Source organism: Bombina bombina, chromosome 8, assembly GCF_027579735.1.
Source record: "Bombina bombina isolate aBomBom1 chromosome 8, aBomBom1.pri, whole genome shotgun sequence".
Lineage (NCBI taxonomy): Eukaryota > Metazoa > Chordata > Amphibia > Anura > Bombinatoridae > Bombina > Bombina bombina.
The window spans coordinates 11,684,955-11,703,935 of record NC_069506.1 but is presented as its reverse complement, the minus strand read 5'-3'; the positions used below and the strand labels follow the sequence as shown (position 1 = coordinate 11,703,935).

The window sequence follows — 18,981 nt, the reverse complement described above, 5'->3', positions numbered from 1 at the left end:
CATGTCTTGATAAACTAAATACAGGATGTACATTGCACCTCCACATCAGAAGCTGCAAGGCTACCCAAAGTGCGTGACCCTCTGGGCGGGTGCCACTCTCGCCCTACACCTCCTCTGTAAGTGTGCAGACATGGACATACAATGCAGCACAATACTGATTGCCCCATATGATGTGTAATTCAAGATCAGTCTTTTTATTGATATTATGATTTATGTTACTGTGGTTTGCCAAACTCAATGTAACTGCCGTCTCTTTCTCTGACATTGCAGTGAGCGCTGATTATATAACAATGCTAACTGGATTAAAGCCTCAGACATCGTACTTGATGAGACTGGCGGCAATCAATGGAAAGGGACTCGGAGAGTACACTGCACCTTACGCGTTCACAACCCAGCCTGTCCGTAAGTAAACACACAGAGCTTCCCTTCCCGCTCTGTCCTAAATAACTTGTGCGATTATTTTACAAAACTATACAGTAAAGTGAGTGTCTGAACAATGCGGAATATTCCAGTAATATTTATAGTAACACTTCCAATACTGATAAACCAAAAGTTATATATACATTTTCATGCAATAATGTATTATTATTATTATATCACATAGATTAGATTGCAAAATATTATATTTTATTATGCAGCACTGTGATTAAATGCATGTAATTGTCAATCTACTTGCTTTAAGACCAAATATAATTTTTTTTTGTTGAATATTAATTGTCTATTGAAATACTTATAATTAAATAGGGGTCAATATTCATCCACAGCCAAAAGGGACTAATTTAGGGACAATTTATAAATTCTAGGGTTGAGCTAAAACTGCCAAAAAGTGATTCAAACTGTACACTGTTGTTTTCTGTAATTTAATGATACAATGAATGGACGTTAAATTTGTTTCTTCGGAATATTATATTCAGTTTTAGAAACTAAAATGCAAATAATAGAACATTACAATGATTTCTTGATTCTAGTAAATCATGTTTTTATCCTCACTATGCAGTAGGAACCAAATCAAGGTGACTGACTCTGAAAAATGACTAGCAATATATTTTACTTTCCGTTTTGTTTTTTGTTTGCTGTTGAAATCCTACACTGTTGAAGCCCTAATAAATCACAAACCAAGCAGTAATTTAACAGGATATATTTTGCAATCATATTTCTTATAAGAAATAGCAATATTGATCTGCGTATCCCTGGATTTATCAAGCACACTGTGCTATAAATTACTTTTTGTCAAAACACAAACGCATACCATGATAACAGCGTGTGTTTGAAAAATAACCACTTCACCATATATGCTTTTTGCACTGGTCTTTATAAATATGTTTTTATTTTTGAGACGTATGATATCACAGCTGCAATTTTTATTTCTGTTATTTAACTGGGATAAAGTCAATTTTTTTGTAAACAAAAAACAATGTTCAGAAGTGTCAAAAGTAACAACTGAAACTGGAGAAAATAACTGTCAGACATTTCTCGTGCTGTTTGTGCTTGCACAGGATCAATAGGATAAACTGTACTATGGATTGATTAGCGTATGGTAGGGACTGCAATACTGTTTAATGCAGGAGATACAAAACTGCCAAAAGGCACAATAGGAAGCCATATTGCTGTATTGAAGGGGTATTTCATCTTTAATTAAGCATTTTAAAAAATAAAATAAAACGTACTTATAATTGTTTTGCTCACTTTTCCTTTTATTACTTAAAGGGACATTAAATTGCTCTGCACAACTACAAAATAATAGTAACTATTCACTATGATCTCATTGTGTTCCTGCAGCTCTTTACAAATCAGTTCTCCTGCTTTAATAACTTAAAAGTGCCAGATATGGAAGCTCCGCCTCTTTGTACTGGGGCGGCCATCTTGTAGCTCAGGTATTCTCACAGCCTGTGACAGAAGCTGCACTCACAGATCAGTGATACAGCTGTATAATGTGCTTCAGGTTAGGGTGCATGATACAAAGCAGGGGCTGTACTCACAGATCAGTGATACAGCTGTATAAAGTGCTTCAGGTTAGGGTGCATGATACAAAGCAGGAGCTGTACTCACAGATCAGTGATACAGCTGTATAAAGTGCTTCAGGTTAGGGTGCATGATACAAAGCAGGAGCTGTACTCACAGATCAGTGATACAGCTGTATAAAGTGCTTCAGGTTAGGGTGCATGATACAAAACAGGAGCTGTACTCACAGATCAGTGATACAGCTGTATAATGTGCTTCAGGTTAGGGTGCATGGTACAAAGCAGGAGCTGTACTCACAGATCAGTGATACAGCTGTATAAAGTGCTTCAGGTTAGGGTGCATGATACAAAGCAGGAGCTGTACTTACAGATCAGTGATACAGCTGTATAATGTGCTTCAGGTTAGGGTGCATGATACAAAGCAGGAGCTGTACTCACAGATTAGTGATACAGCTGTATAAAGTGCTTCAGGTTAAGGTGCATGATACAAACAGGAGCTATACTCACAGATCAGTGATACAGCTGTATAAAGTGCTTCAGGTTAGGGTGCATGATACAAAGCAGGAGCTGTACTCACAGATCAGTGATACAGCTGTATAAAGTGCTGCAGGTTAGGGTGCATGATACAAAGCAGGGGCTGTACTCACAGATCAGTGATACAGCTGTATAAAGTGCTGCAGGTTAGGGTGCATTATACAAAGCAGGAGCTGTACTCACAGATCAGTGATACAGCTGTATAATGTGCTTCAGGTTAGGGTGCATGATACAAAGCAGGAGCTGTACTCACAGATCAGTAATACAGCTGTATAAAGTGCTTCAGGTTAGGGTGCATGATACAAAGCAGGAGCTGTACTCACAGATCAGTAATACAGCTGTATAAAGTGCTGCAGGTTAGGGTGCATGATACAAAGCAGGAGCTGTACTCACAGATCAGTGATACAGCTGTATAATGTTCTTCAGGTTAGGGTGCATGGTACAAAGCAGGAGCTGTACTCACAGATCAGTGATACAGCTGTATAAAGTGCTTCAGGTTAGGGTGCATGATACAAAGCAGGAGCTGTACTCACAGATCAGTGATACAGCTGTATAAAGTGCTTCAGGTTAGGGTGCATGATACAAAGCAGGAGCTGTACTCACAGATCAGTGATACAGCTGTATAAAGTGCTGCAGGTTAGGGTGCATGATACAAAGCAGGAGCTGCACTCACAGATCAGTAATACAGCTGTATAAAGTGCTGCAGGTTAGGGTGCATGGTACAAAGCAGGAGCTGTACTCACAGATCAGTGATACAGCTATATAAAGTGCTGCAGGTTAGGGCGCATGATACAAAGCAGGAGCTGTACTCACAGATCAGTGATACAGCTGTATAAAGTGCTGCAGGTTAGGGTGCATGATACAAAGCAGGAGCTGTACTCACAGATCAGTGATACAGTTGTATAAAGTGCTTCAGGTTAGGGTGCATGATACAAAGCAGGAGCTGTACTCACAGATCAGTGATACAGCTGTATAAAATGCTTTAGGTTAGGGTGCATGATACAAAGCAGGAGCTGCACTCACAGATCAGTAATACAGCTGTATAAAGTGCTGCAGGTTAGGGTGCATGGTACAAAGCAGGAGCTGTACTCACAGATCAGTGATACAGCTATATAAAGTGCTGCAGGTTAGGGCGCATGATACAAAGCAGGAGCTGCACTCACAGATCAGTGATGCAGCTGTATAAAGTGCTTCAGGTTAGAGTGCATGATACAAAGCAGGAGCTGTACTCACAGATCAGTGATACAGCTGTATAAAGTGCTTCAGGTTAGGGTGCATGATACAAAGCAGGAGCTGTACTCAAAGATCAGTGATACAGCTGTATAATGTGCTTCGGGTTAGGGTGCATGATACAAAGCAGGAGCTGTACTCACAGATCAGTGATACAGCTGTATAAAGTGCTGCAGGTTAGGGTGCCTGGTACAAATCAGGAGCTGTACTCACAGATCAGTGATACAGCTGTATAAAGTGCTTCAGGTTAGGGTGCATGATACAAAGCAGGAGCTGTACTCACAGATCAGTGATACAGCTGTATAATGTGCTGCAGGTTAGGGTGCATGATACAAAGCAGGAGCTGTACTCACAGATCAGTGATACAGCTGTATAAAGAGCTTCAGGTTAGGGCGCATGATACAAAGCAGGAGCTGTACTCACAGATCAGTGATACAGCTGTATAAAGAGCTTCAGGTTAGGGCGCATGATACAAAGCAGGAGCTGTACTCACAGATCAGTGATACAGCTGTATAAAGTGCTGCAGGTTAGGGTGCATGGTACAAAGCAGGAGCTGTACTCACAGATCAGTGATACAGCTGTATAAAGTGCTTCAGGTTAGGGTGCATGATACAAAACAGGAGCTGTACTCACAGATCAGTGATACAGCTGTATAATGTGCTTCAGGTTAGGGCGCATGATACAAAGCAGGAGCTGTACTCACAGATCAGTGATACAGCTGTATAAAGTGCTACAGGTTAGGGTGCATGATACAAAGCAGGAGCTGCACTCACAGATCAGTAATACAGCTGTATAAAGTGCTGCAGGTTAGGGTGCATGGTACAAAGCAGGAGCTGTACTCACAGATCAGTAATACAGCTATATAAAGTGCTGCAGGTTAGGGTGCATGATACAAAGCAGGAGCTGTACTCACAGATCAGTGATACAGCTGTATAAAGTGCTGCAGGTTAGGGTGCATGATACAAAGCAGGAGCTGTACTCACAGATCAGTGATACAGCTGTATAAAGTGCTTCAGGTTAGGGTGCATGATACAAAGCAGGAGCTGCACTCACAGATCAGTAATACAGCTGTATAAAGTGCTGCAGGTTAGGGTGCATGGTACAAAGCAGGAGCTGTACTCACAGATCAGTGATACAGCTATATAAAGTGCTGCAGGTTAGGGCGCATGATACAAAGCAGGAGCTGCACTCACAGATCAGTGATACAGCTGTATAAAGTGCTTCAGGTTAGGGTGCATGATACAAAGCAGGAGCTGTACTCACAGATCAGTGATACAGCTGTATAAAGTGCTTCAGGTTAGGGTGCATGATACAAAGCAGGAGCTGTACTCACAGATCAGTGATACAGCTGTATAATGTGCTTCAGGTTAGGGTGCATGATACAAAGCAGGAGCTGTACTCACAGATCAGTGATACAGCTGTATAAAGAGCTTCAGGTTAGGGCGCATGATACAAAGCAGGAGCTGTACTCACAGATCAGTGATACAGCTGTATAAAGAGCTTCAGGTTAGGGCGCATGATACAAAGCAGGAGCTGTACTCACAGATCAGTGATACAGCTGTATAAAGTGCTGCAGGTTAGGGTGCATGGTACATAGCAGGAGCTGTACTCACAGATCAGTAATACAGCTGTATAAAGGGCTGCAGGTTAGGGTGCATGGTACAAAGCAGGAGCTGTACTCACAGATCAGTGATACAGCTGTATAAAGTGCTGCAGGTTAGGGTGCATGGTACAAAGCAGGAGCTGTACTCACAGATCAGTAATACAGCTGTATAATGTGCTGCAGGTTAGGGTGCATGATACAAAGCAGGAGCTGTACTCACAGACCAGTAATACAGCTGTATAAAGTGCTTCAGGTTACGGTGCATGGTACAAAGCAGGAGCTTCACTCACAGATCAGTGATACAGCTGTATAAAGTTCTTCAGGTTAGGGTGCATGATACAAAGCAGGAGCTGTACTCACAGATCAGTGATACAGCTGTATAAAGTAATGCAGGTTAGGGTGCATGATACAAAGCAGGAGCTGTACTCACGGATCAGTGATACAGCTGTATAAAGTGCTGCAGGTTACGGTGCATGATACAAAGCAGGAGCTGTACTCACAGATCAGTGATACAGCTGTATAAAGTGCTTCAGGTTAGGGTGCATGATACAAAGCAGGAGCTGTACTCACAGATCAGTGATACAGCTGTATACTGTGCTTCAGGTTAGGGTGCATGATACAAAGCAGGAGCTGTACTCACAGATCAGTGATACAGCTGTATATTGTGCTGCAGGTTAGGGTGCATGATACAAAGCAGGAGCTGTACTCACAGATCAGTGATACAGCTGTATAAAGTGCTTCAGGTTAGGGCGCATGGTACAAAGCAGGAGCTGTACTCACAGATCAGTGATACAGCTGTATAAAGTGCTTCAGGTTAGGGTGCATGATACAAAGCAGGAGCTGTACTTACAGATCAGTGATACAGCTGTATAAAGTACTTCAGGTTAGGGAGCATGATACAAAGCAGGAGCTGTACTCACAGATCAGTGATACAGCTGTATAATGTGCTGCAGGTTAGGGTGCATGGTACAAAGCAGGAGCTGCACTCACAGATCAGTGATACAGCTGTATAAAGTGCTTTAGGTTAGGGTGCATGATACAAAGCAGGAGCTGTACTCACAGATCAGTGATACAGCTGTATAAAGTGCTTCAGGTTAGGGTGCATGATACAAAGCAGGAGCTGTACTCACAGATCAGTGATACAGCTGTATAAAGTGCTGCAGGTTAAGGTGCATGATACAAAGCAGGAGCTGTACTCACAGATCAGTGATACAGCTGTATAAAGTGCTTCAGGTTAGGGTACATGATACAAAGCAGGAGCTGTACTCACAGATCAGTGATACAGCTGTATAAAGTGCTTCAGGTTAGGGCGCATGATACAAAGCAGGAGTTGTACTCACAGATCAGTGATACAGCTGTATAAAGTGCTTCAGGTTAGGGCGCATGATACAAAGCAGGAGCTGCACTCACAGATCAGTGATACAGCTGTATAATGTGCTTCAGGTTAGGGTGCATGATACAAAGCAGGAGCTGTACTCACAGATCAGTGATACAGCTGTATAAAGTGCTTCAGGTTAGGGTGCATGGTACAAAGCAGGAGCTGTACTCACAGATCAGTGATACAGCTGTATAAAGTGCTGCAGGTTAGGGTGCATGATACAAAGCAGGAGCTGTACTCACAGATCAGTGATACAGCTGTATAAAGTGCTTCAGGTTAGGGTGCATGATACAAACAGGAGCTGTACTCACAGATCAGTGATACAGCTGTATAAAGTGCTTCAGGTTAGGGTGCATGATACAAAGCAGGAGCTGTACTCACAGATCAGTGATACAGCTGTATAAAGTGTTTCAGGTTAGGGTGCATGATACAAAGCAGGAGCTGTACTCACAGGTTAGTGATACAGCTGTATAATGGGCTTCAGGTTAGGGTGCATGATACAAAGCAGGAGCTATACTTACAGATCAGTGATACAGCTGTATAATGTGCTGCAGGTTAGGGTGCATGATACAAAGCAGGAGCTGTACTCACAGATCAGTGATACAGCTGTATAAAGTGCTTCAGGTTAGGGCGCATGATACAAAGCAGGAGCTGTACTCACAGATCAGTGATACAGCTGTATAAAGTGCTTCAGGTTAGGGTGCATGATACAAAGCAGGAGCTGTACTCACAGATCAGTGATACAGCTGTATAAAATGCTTCAGGTTAGGGCGCATGGTACAAAGCAGGAGCTGTACTCACATATCAGTGATACAGCTGTATAAAGTGCTTCAGGTTCTGGCGCATGGTACAAAGCAGGAGCTGTACTCACAGATCAGTGATACAGCTGTATAAAGTGCTTCAGGTTCTGGCGCATGGTACAAAGCAGGAGCTGTACTCACAGATCAGTAATACAGCTGTATAAAGTGCTTCAGGTTAGGGCGCATGGTACAAAGCAGGAGCTGTACTCACAGATCAGTGATACAGCTGTATAAAGTGCTTCAGGTTAGGGCGCATGGTACAAAGCAGGAGCTGTACTCACAGATCAGTGATACAGCTGTATAAAGTGCTGCAGGTTAGGGCGCATGATACAAAGCAGGAGCTGTACTCACAGATCAGTGATACAGCTGTATAAAGTGCTGCAGGTTAGGGCACATGATACAAAGCAGGGGCTGTACTTACAGATCAGTGATACAGCTGTATAAAGTGCTTCAGGTTAGGGTGCATGATACAAAGCAGGAGCTGTACTCACAGATCAGTGATACAGCTGTATAAAGTGCTTCAGGTTAGGGTGCATGATACAAAGCAGGAGCTGCACTCACAGATCAGTAATACAGCTGTATAAAGTGCTTCAGGTTAGGGTGCATGATACAAAGCAGGAGCTGTACTCACAGATCAGTAATACAGCTGTATAAAGTGCTTCAGGTTAGGGCGCATGGTACAAAGCAGGAGCTGTACTCACAGATCAGTGATACAGCTGTATAAAGTGCTGCAGGTTAGGGCGCATGATACAAAGCAGGAGCTGTACTCACAGATCAGTGATACAGCTGTATAAAGTGCTTCAGGTTAGGGCGCATGGTACAAAGCAGGAGCTGTACTCACAGATCAGTGATACAGCTGTATAAAGTGCTGCAGGTTAGGGCGCATGATACAAAGCAGGAGCTGTACTCACAGATCAGTGATACAGCTGTATAAAGTGCTGCAGGTTAGGGCGCATGATACAAAGCAGGAGCTGTACTCACAGATCAGTGATACAGCTGTATAAAGTGCTTCAGGTTAGGGCGCATGGTACAAAGCAGGAGCTGTACTCACAGATCAGTGATACAGCTGTATAAAGTGCTTCAGGTTAGGGTGCATGATACAAAGCAGGAGCTGTACTCACAGATCAGTGATACAGCTGTATAATGTGCTTCAGGTTAGGGTGCATGATACAAAGCAGGAGTTGTACTCACAGATCAGTGATACAGCTGTATAAAGTGCTGCAGGTTAGGGTGCATGATACAAAGCAGGAGCTGTACTCACAGATCAGTGATACAGCTGTATAAAGTGCTGCAGGTTAGGGTGCATGATACAAAGCAGGAGCTGTACTCACAGATCAGTGATACAGCTGTATAATGTGCTGCAGGTTAGGGTGCATGATACAAAGCAGGAGCTGTACTCACAGATCAGTAATACAGCTGTATAAAGTGCTTCAGGTTAGGGTGCATGATACAAAGCAGGAGCTGCACTCACAGATCAGTGATACAGCTGTATAAAGTGCTGCAGGTTAGGGTGCATGATACAAAGCAGGAGCTGTACTCACAGATCAGTGATACAGCTGTATAAAGTGCTTCAGGTTAGGGCGCATGATACACAGCAGGAGCTGTACTCACAGATCAGTGATACAGCTGTATAAAGTGCTGCAGGTTAGAGTGCATGGTACAAAGCAGGAGCTGCACTCACAGATCAGTGATACAGCTGTATAAAGTGCTGCAGGTTAGGGTGCATGATACAAAGCAGGAGCTGTACTCACAGATCAGTGATACAGCTGTATAATGTGCTGCAGGTTAGGGTGCATGATACAAAGCAGGAGCTGTACTCACAGATCAGTAATACAGCTGTATAAAGTGCTTCAGGTTAGGGTGCATGATACAAAGCAGGAGCTGCACTCACAGATCAGTGATACAGCTGTATAAAGTGCTGCAGGTTAGGGTGCATGATACAAAGCAGGAGCTGTACTCACAGATCAGTGATACAGCTGTATAAAGTGCTTCAGGTTAGGGCGCATGATACACAGCAGGAGCTGTACTCACAGATCAGTGATACAGCTGTATAAAGTGCTGCAGGTTAGGGTGCATGGTACAAAGCAGGAGCTGTACTCACAGATCAGTGATACAGCTGTATAAAGTGCTGCAGATTAGGGTGCATGATACAAAGCAGGAGCTGCACTCACAGATCAGTGATACAGCTGTATAAAGTGCTGCAGGTTAGGGTGCATGATACAAAGCAGGAGCTGTACTCACAGATCAGTGATACAGCTGTATAAAGTGCTTCAGGTTAGGGCGCATGATACACAGCAGGAGCTGCACTCACAGATCAGTGATACAGCTGTATAAAGTGCTGCAGGTTAGGGTGCATGGTACAAAGCAGGAGCTGTACTCACAGATCAGTGATACAGCTGTATAATGTGCTTCAGGATAGGGCGCATGATACAAAGCAGGAGCTGTACTCACAGATCAGTGATACAGCTGTATAATGTGCTGCAGGTTAGGGTGCATGGTACAAAGCAGGAGCTGTACTCACAGATCAGTGATACAGCTGTATAAAGTGTTTCAGGTTAGGGTGCATGATACACAGCAGGAGCTGTACTCACAGATCAGTGATACAGCTGTATAAAGTGCTACAGGTTAGGGTGCATGGTACAAAGCAGGAGCTGTACTCACAGATCAGTGATACAGCTGTATAAAGTGCTGCAGGTTAGGGTGCATGGTACAAAGCAGGAGCTGTACTCACAGATCAGTGATACAGCTGTATAAAGTGCTGCAGGTTAGTGTGCATGATACAAAGCAGGAGCTGTACTCACTGATCAGTGATACAGCTGTATAAAGTGCTGCAGGTTAGGGTGCATGGTACAAAGCAGGAGCTGTACTCACAGATCAGTGATACAGCTGTATAAAGTGCTTCAGTTTAGGGCGCATGGTACAAAGCAGGAGCTGTACTCACAGATCAGTGATACAGCTGTATAAAGTGCTGCAGGTTAGGGTGCATGATACAAAGCAGGAGCTGTACTCACAGATCAGTGATACAGTTGTATAAAGTGCTTCAGGTTAGGATGCATGATACAAAGCAGGAGCTGTACTCACAGATCAGTGATACATCTGTATAAAGTGCTGCAGGTTAGGGTGCATGATACAAAGCAGGAGCTGTACTTACAGATCAGTGATAGAGCTGTATAATGTGCTTCAGGTTAGGGCGCATGATACAAAGCAGGAGCTGTACTCACAGATCAGTGATACAGCCGTATAAAGTGCTTCAGGTTAGGGTGCATGATACAAAGCAGGAGCTGTACTCACAGATCAGTGATACATCTGTATAAAGTGCTGCAGGTTAGGGTGCATGATACAAAGCAGGAGCTGTACTCACAGATCAGTGATACAGCTGTATAAAGTGCTTCAGGTTAGGGCGCATGATACAAAGCAGGAGCTGTACTCACAGATCAGTGATACAGCTGTATAAAGTGCTTCAGGTTAGGGTGCATGATACAAACAGGAGCTGTACTCACAGATCAGTGATACAGCTGTATAAAGTGCTTCAGGTTAGGGTGCATGATACAAAGCAGGAGCTGTACTTACAGATCAGTGATACAGCTGTATAATGTGCTGCAGGTTAGGGTGCATGGTACAAAGCAGGAGCTGTACTCACAGATCAGTAATACAGCTGTATAAAGTGCTGCAGGTTAGGGTGCATGATACAAAGCAGGAGCTGTACTCACAGATCAGTGATACAGTTGTATAAAGTGCTTCAGGTTAGGGTGCATGATACAAAGCAGGAGCTGTACTCACAGATCAGTGATACAGCTGTATAAAGTGCTTCAGGTTAGGGTGCATGATACAAAGCAGGAGCTGTACTCACAGATCAGTGATACAGCTGTATAAAGTGCTGCAGGTTAGGGCGCATGATACAAAGCAGGAGATGTACTCACAGATCAGTGATACAGCTGTATAAAGTGCTTCAGGTTAGGGCGCATGATACAAAGCAGGAGCTGTACTCACAGATCAGTAATACAGCTGTATAAAGTGCTGCAGGTTAGGGTGCATGATACAAAGCAGGAGCTGTACTCACAGATCAGTGATACAGTTGTATAAAGTGCTTCAGGTTAGGGTGCATGATACAAAGCAGGAGCTGTACTCACAGATCAGTGATACAACTGTATAATGTGCTTCAGGTTAGGGTGCATGATACAAACAGGAGCTGTACTCACAGATCAGTAATACAGCTTTATAAAGTGCTGCAGGTTAGGGTGCATGATACAAAGCAGGAGCTGTACTCACAGATCAGTGATACAGCTGTATAAAGTGCTTCAGGTTAGGGTGCATGATACAAAGCAGGAGCTGTACTCACAGATCAGTGATACAGCTGTATAATGTGCTTCAGGTTAGGGCGCATGATACAAAGCAGGAGCTGTACTCACAGATCAGTGATACAGCTGTATAAAGTGCTTCAGGTTAGGGTGCATGATACAAAGCAGGAGCTGTACTCACAGATCAGTGATACAGCTGTATAAAGTGCTGCAGGTTAGGGTGCATGATACAAAGCAGGAGCTGTACTCACAGATCAGTGATACAGCTGTATAAAGTGCTTCAGGTTAGGGTGCATGATACAAAGCAGGAGCTGTACTCACAGATCAGTGATACAGCTGTATAAAGTGCTGCAGGTTAGGGTGCATGATACAAAGCAGGAGCTGTACTCACAGATCAGTGATACAGCTGTATAAAGTGCTGCAGGTTAGGGTGCATGGTACAAAGCAGGGGCTGTACTCACAGATCAGTGATACAGCTGTATAATGTGCTTCAGGTTAGGGTGCATGATACAAAGCAGGAGCTGTACATTTTTGCTCTGGCTGTATCACTCTATATTATTGTTGAGTGATTTTTTAAATATATTTTGTGTACACGTAAAACTGTAAAGCTCACACAATGTACCATGCACCCTAACCTGCAGCACATTATACAGCTGTATCACTGATCTGTGAGTACAGCTCCTGCTTTGTATCATGCACCCTAACCTGCAGCACATTATACAGCTGTATCACTGATCTGTGAGTACAGCTCCTGCTTTGTATCATGCACCCTAACCTGCAGCACATTATACAGCTGTATCACTGATCTGTGAGTACAGCTCCTGCTTTGTATCATGCACCCTAACCTGCAGCACATTATACAGCTGTATCACTGATCTGTGAGTACAGCCCCTGCTTTCTATCATGCACCCTAACCTGCAGCACTTTATACAGCTGTATCACTAATCTGTGAGTACAGCCCCTGCTTTCTATCATGCACCCTAACCTGAAGCACTTTATACAGCTGTATTACTGATCTGTGAGTACAGCTCCTGCTTTGTATCATGCACCCTAACCTGCAGCACTTTATACAGCTGTATCACTGATCTGTGAGTACAGCTCCTGCTTTGTATCATGCACCCTAACCTGAAGCACTTTATACAGCTGTATCACTGATCTGTGAGTACAGCTCCTGCTTTGTATCATGCACCCTAACCTGAAGCACTTTATACAGCTGTATCACTGATCTGTGAGTGCAGCTCCTGCTTTGTATCATGCACCCTAACCTGCAGCACTTTATACAGCTGTATCACTGATCTGTGAGTACAGCTCCTGCTTTGTATCATGCACCCTAACCTGAAGCACATTATATAGCTGTATCACTGATCTGTGAGTACAGTCCCTGCTTTGTATCATGCGCCCTAACCTGCAGCACATTATAAAGCTGTATTACTGATCTGTGAGTAAAGCTCCTGCTTTGTATCATGTGCCCTAACCTGCAGCACATTATACAGCTGTATTACTGATCTGTGAGTACAGCTCCTGCTTTGTATCATGCACCCTAACCTGCAGCACATTATACAGCTGTATCACTGATCTGTGAGTACAGCTCCTGCTTTGTACCATGCACCCTAACCTGCAGCACATTATACAGCTGTATCACTGATCTGTGAGTACAGCTCCTGCTTTGTATCATGCACCCTAACCTGCAGCACTTTATACAGCTGTATCACTGATCTGTAAGTACAGCTCCTGCTTTGTATCATGCACCCTAACCTGAAGCACATTATACAGCTGTATCACTGATCTGTGAGTGCAGCTCCTGCTTTGTATCATGCACCCTAACCTGAAGCACTTTATACAGCTGTATCACTGATCTGTGAGTACAGCTCCTGCTTTGTATCATGCACCCTAACCTGAAGCACTTTATACAGCTGTATCACTGATCTGTGAGTGCAGCTCCTGCTTTGTATCATGCACCCTAACCTGCAGCACTTTATACAGCTGTATCACTGATCTGTGAGTACAGCTCCTGCTTTGTATCATGCACCCTAACCTGAAGCACTTTATACAGCTGCATTACTGATCTGTGAGTGCAGCTCCTGCTTTGTATCATACGCCCTAACCTGCAGCACTTTATACAGCTGTATCACTGATCTGTGAGTACAGCTCCTGCTTTGTACCATGCACCCTAACCTGAAGCACTTTATACAGCTGTATCACTGATCTGTGAGTACAGCTCCTGCTTTGTATCATGCTCCCTAACCTGAAGCACTTTATACAGCTGTATCACTGATCTGTGAGTACAGCTCCTGCTTTGTATCATGCTCCCTAACCTGAAGCACTTTATACAGCTGTATCACTGATCTGTAAATACAGCTCCTGCTTTGTATCATGCACCCTAACCTGCAGCACTTTATACAGCTGTATCACTGATCTGTGAGTACAGCACCTGCTTTGTATCATGCACCCTAACCTGAAGCACTTTATACAGCTGTATTACTGATCTGTGAGTACAGCTCCTGCTTTGTATCATGCACCCTAACCTGAAGCACATTATACAGCTGTATCACTGATCTGTGAGTACAGCGCCTGCTTAGTACAATGCACCCTAACCTGAAGCAATTTATACAGCTGTATCACTGATCTGTGAGTACAGCTCCTGCTTTGTATCATGCACCCTAACCTGAAGCACATTATACAGCTGTATCACTGATCTGTGAGTACAGCTCCTGCTTTGTACAATGCACCCTAACCTGAAGCACTTTATACAGCTGTATCACTGATCTGTGAGTACAGCTCCTGCTTTGTACCATGCACCCTAACCTGCAGCACTTTATACAGCTGTATCACTGATCTGTGAGTACAGCTCCTGCTTTGTACCATGCACCCTAACCTGCAGCACTTTATACAGCTGTATCACTGATCTGTAAGTACAGCTCCTGCTTTGTATCATGCACCCTAACCTGCAGCACTTTATACAGCTGTATCACTGATCTGTAAGTACAGCTCCTGCTTTGTATCATGCACCCTAACCTGCAGCACTTTATACAGCTGTATCACTGATCTGTAAGTACAGCTCCTGCTTTGTATCATGCACCCTAACCTGAAGCACTTTATACAGCTGTATCACTGATCTGTGAGTACAGCTCCTGATTTGTATCATGCACCCTAACCTGAAGCACTTTATACAGCTGTATCACTGATCTGTGAGTACAGCTCCTGCTTTGTACCATGCACCCTAACCTGAAGCACTTTATACAGCTGTATTACTGATCTGTGAGTACAGCTCCTGCTTTGTACCATGCACCCTAACCTGCAGCACTATATACAGCTGTATCACTGATCTGTGAGTACAGCTCCTGCTTTGTACCATGCACCCTAACCTGAAGCACTTTATACAGTTGTATTACTGATCTGTGAGTACAGCTCCTGCTTTGTACCATGCACCCTAACCTGCAGCACTTTATACAGTTGTATTACTGATCTGTGAGTACAGCTCCTGCTTTGTATCATGCACCCTAACCTGAAGCACATTATACAGCTGTATCACTGATCTGTGAGTACAGCTCCTGCTTTGTATCATGCACCCTAACCTGCAGCACTTTATACAGCTGTATTACTGATCTGTGAGTACAGCTCCTGCTTTGTATCATGCACCCTAACCTGAAGCACTTTATACAGCTGTATCACTGATCTGTGAGTACAGCTCCTGCTTTGTATCATGCACCCTAACCTGAAGCACTTTATACAGCTGTATCACTGATCTGTGAGTACAGCTCCTGCTTTGTATCATGCACCCTAACCTGAAGCACTTTATACAGCTGTATCACTGATCTGTGAGTACAGCTCCTGCTTTGTATCATGTACCCTAACCTGAAGCACATTATACAGCTGTATCACTGATCTGTGAGTACAGCTCCTGCTTTGTATCATGCACCCTAACCTGAAGCATTTTATACAGCTGTATCACTAATCTGTGAGTACAGCTCCTGCTTTGTACCATGCACCCTAATCTGCAGCACATTATACATCTGTATCACTGATCTGTGAGTAAAGCTCCTGCTTTGTACCATGCACCCTAACCTGCAGCACTTTATACAGCTGTATCACTGATCTGTGAGTGCAGCTTCTGTCTCAGGATGTGAGACTATCTGAGCTCCAAAATGTCCGTCCCTGGTACAAAGAGGCGGAGCTTCAGTATCTGGCACCTTTAAGCTATTGAAGCAGGAGAACAGATTTGTAAAGAGCTGCAGGAACACAATTAAAAGCTATAACATTAGTGATCAGTTCCTAATCTTTTGTAGTTGTGCACAGTAGTGTAATGTCCCTTTAACGATGCGTTTTTTCAGCTGCCTTTCCATAAACTGCCCATGCAACATTTACGATTTCTTAATTGCTGATATATATTCTTTGCATATACAAAAAAATACTTTAAAAGTCAAAATTAAAACTACTGTGGTTTAGAGCATGGAATATATATATATTTGTTTTTATAAATCTGTTATCGTATTTGCTTCATTCACTAGGTATCCTTTGTTGAAAGATTAAAAGCATATGATACCCACATGTTTCTTTCATGATTGAAATAGAGCGTGTATTTTAAACAACTTTCAAGTTTACTTCTATTATCAAAACCGCTTTGTTCATTGTGTATCCTTTGTTGAAAAGCAAACTTAGGTAAGCTCAGGAGCTGGGAGCTGATTGGTGGTTGCACATATATTCCTCCTGTCATTGGCTTACCAGTGTGTTCAGCTAGCTCCCAATAGTGCATTGCTTCTCCTTCAGTAGAGGATATAACGAGAATGAAGCAAAATTGATAATAGAAGTACATTTAAAAGTTGTTTATAATTGTATGCTCTGTCTGAATTATAGAAGTAAAAATGTGGGTTTCATGTCCCTTTAAATATAACATTATTACAAACATTGTTGCAAACAGTGCCACCATAGAGAGCTTAATACTTGTGCACGCTCCTTTGCACCTATCTAGGTTTACTCTTCAACAGAGGATACAAAGAAAAAGCAAATTTGATGATAGAAGTAAAGTTTAAAACATTTGCACAGTTTATCTGGATCATGAAAGTTATTATTTATTTAATATCCCTTTAATATTCGCTTGGTTATTCAAACTGAGCACGGCTTGGTTTTTTATTCCCAAAGCCAACTAGATCTCATTTTACAAATGTGAAAGAGTAGAACTAACTGCACTTTTTGGGGGTGCCTTTGAACGCAGAAACATTGTAATGTAAATGTCTTCCCACTACGCAGCAGATAAAGACTGAACGACTCGCAGGGCTTGGGAAGACCAGTCAGGATATGCGTTTTCTTCTCAATTATCTGCAAACACTGCATTCATTTTCATTTCATTTTCCTTCTTTAAATGTGTACATATTTTAGTTTACGCTCATCATTTCTTCTGTCACGTTTTTTTCCATCTCACATGCCTTCTCTTTTATTTTGGTCCATCTCTTCCTCCCATCTGTCTGCCATCCATGGGGATACCACAGATTTTTCTCAGTCACGTAAGTGCCTTTTTGTAATCTCTCTCAACAGGGAACCTAACTGCCCCAGCGGGCTGTACACAGCCAGCAATAAGGGCTGTATAGAAAGGGGTTGGGTTATAATAGACCCCCACAAAACATGTCTGCAAGTGATGAAATAAATAATGTTAAACTTTAACTTATAGAAACTCTTGCAAGCTGTTTATAAATCTGTATGATACAACAGTAAGAAAGAAAACATAATGTGTTATTATCATTAACAAATAGATATTTATATTCACTCTCTTTGTCTCAATAACACACTAGTAATGACAGGAGAAGCAAAGTATTCTGCTCACTGATAAAGAAAACCTTTAGTTCACTCTTCTGGACAAGCTGATATGCGCATTTGTATTGATCTATCCCACAGTCTCTATCTTGCTAATCCCTCTGTCTCACTATCTATTTCAGAGGTAGAGCTGATTAATACAAGTCACAAGTTCAGGGGTAGCTGATTAATACAAGTCTCAAGTTCAGGGACAGCTGATTAATACAAGTCTCAAGTTCAGGGACAGCTGATTAATACAATTCTCAAGTTCAGGGAGAGCTGATTAGTACAATTCTCAAGTTCAGGGAGAGCTGATTAGTACAAGCCTCAAGTTCAGGGAGAGCTGATTAGTACAAGCCTCAAGTTCAGGGAGAGCTGATTAATACAAGTCTCAAGTTCAGGGAGAGCTGATTAATACAAGTCTCAAGTTCAGAGAGAGCTGATTAGTACAAGTCTCAAGTTCAGGGAGAGCTGATTAATACAAGTCTCAAGTTCAGAGTGAGCTGATTAATACAAGTCTCAAGTTCAGGTAGAGCTGAATAATACAAGTCTCAAGTTCAGGGAGAGCTGAATAATACAAGTCTCAAGTTCAGGGAGAGCTGATTAATACAAGTCTCAAGTTCAGGGGTAGCCAATTAATGCAAGTCTCAAGTTCAGGGAGAGCTGATTAATACAAGTCTCAAGTTCAGAGTGAGCTGATTAATACAAGTCTCAAGTTCAGGGAGAGCTGATTAATACAAGTCTCAAGTTCAGAGTGAACTGATTAATACAAGTCTCAAGTTCAGGGGTAGCCAATTAATGCAAGTCTCAAGTTCAGGGAGAGCTGATTAATACAAGTCTCAAGTTCAGGGGTAGCCAATTAATGCAAATCTCAAGTTCAGGGACAGCAGATTTATACAAGTCTCAAGTTCAGGGAGAGCTGATTAATACAAGTCTCAAGTTCAGGGGTAGCCAATTAATGCAAGTCTCAAGTTCAGGGAGAGCTGATTAATACAAGTGTCAAGTTCAGGGAGAGCTGATTAATACAAGTCTCAAGTTCAGGGAGAGCTGATTAATACGTCTCAAGTTCAGGGAGAGCTGATTAATACAAGTCTCAAGTTCAGGGAGAGATGATTAATACAAGTCTCAAGTTCAGGGAGAGCTGATTAATACAAGTCTCAAGTTCAGGGAGAGCTGATTAATACAAGTCTCAAGTTCAGGGACAGCTGATTAATACAAATCTCAAGTTCAGGGAGAGCTGATTAGTACAAGTCTCAAGTTCAGGGACAGCTGATTAATACAAGTCTCAAGTTCAGGGAGAGATGATTAGTACAAGTCTCAAGTTCAGAGTGAGCTGATTAATACAAGTCTCAAGTTCAGGTAGAGCTGAATAATACAAGTCTCAAGTTCA

At 42.7% G+C, this 18,981-nt stretch overlaps 1 protein-coding gene across 5 annotated transcripts in view; it reads left to right on the top strand.

Moving 5' to 3' along the window:
* Positions 1 to 18,981, top strand: part of NCAM1 (neural cell adhesion molecule 1) — a 479,250-nt gene that overhangs the window by 373,030 nt on the left and 87,239 nt on the right. For 3 of the 5 annotated variants that reach the window (XM_053690125.1, XM_053690124.1, XM_053690127.1), the window contains exons 13-14: positions 271 to 402; positions 17,291 to 17,305. In XM_053690125.1, coding sequence (XP_053546100.1) covers positions 271 to 402; positions 17,291 to 17,305 — 147 coding nt within the window. The remainder of the gene's footprint in view (positions 1 to 270; positions 403 to 17,290; positions 17,306 to 18,981) is intronic. The other 2 variants (XM_053690128.1, XM_053690126.1) reach the window with 1 other exon arrangement.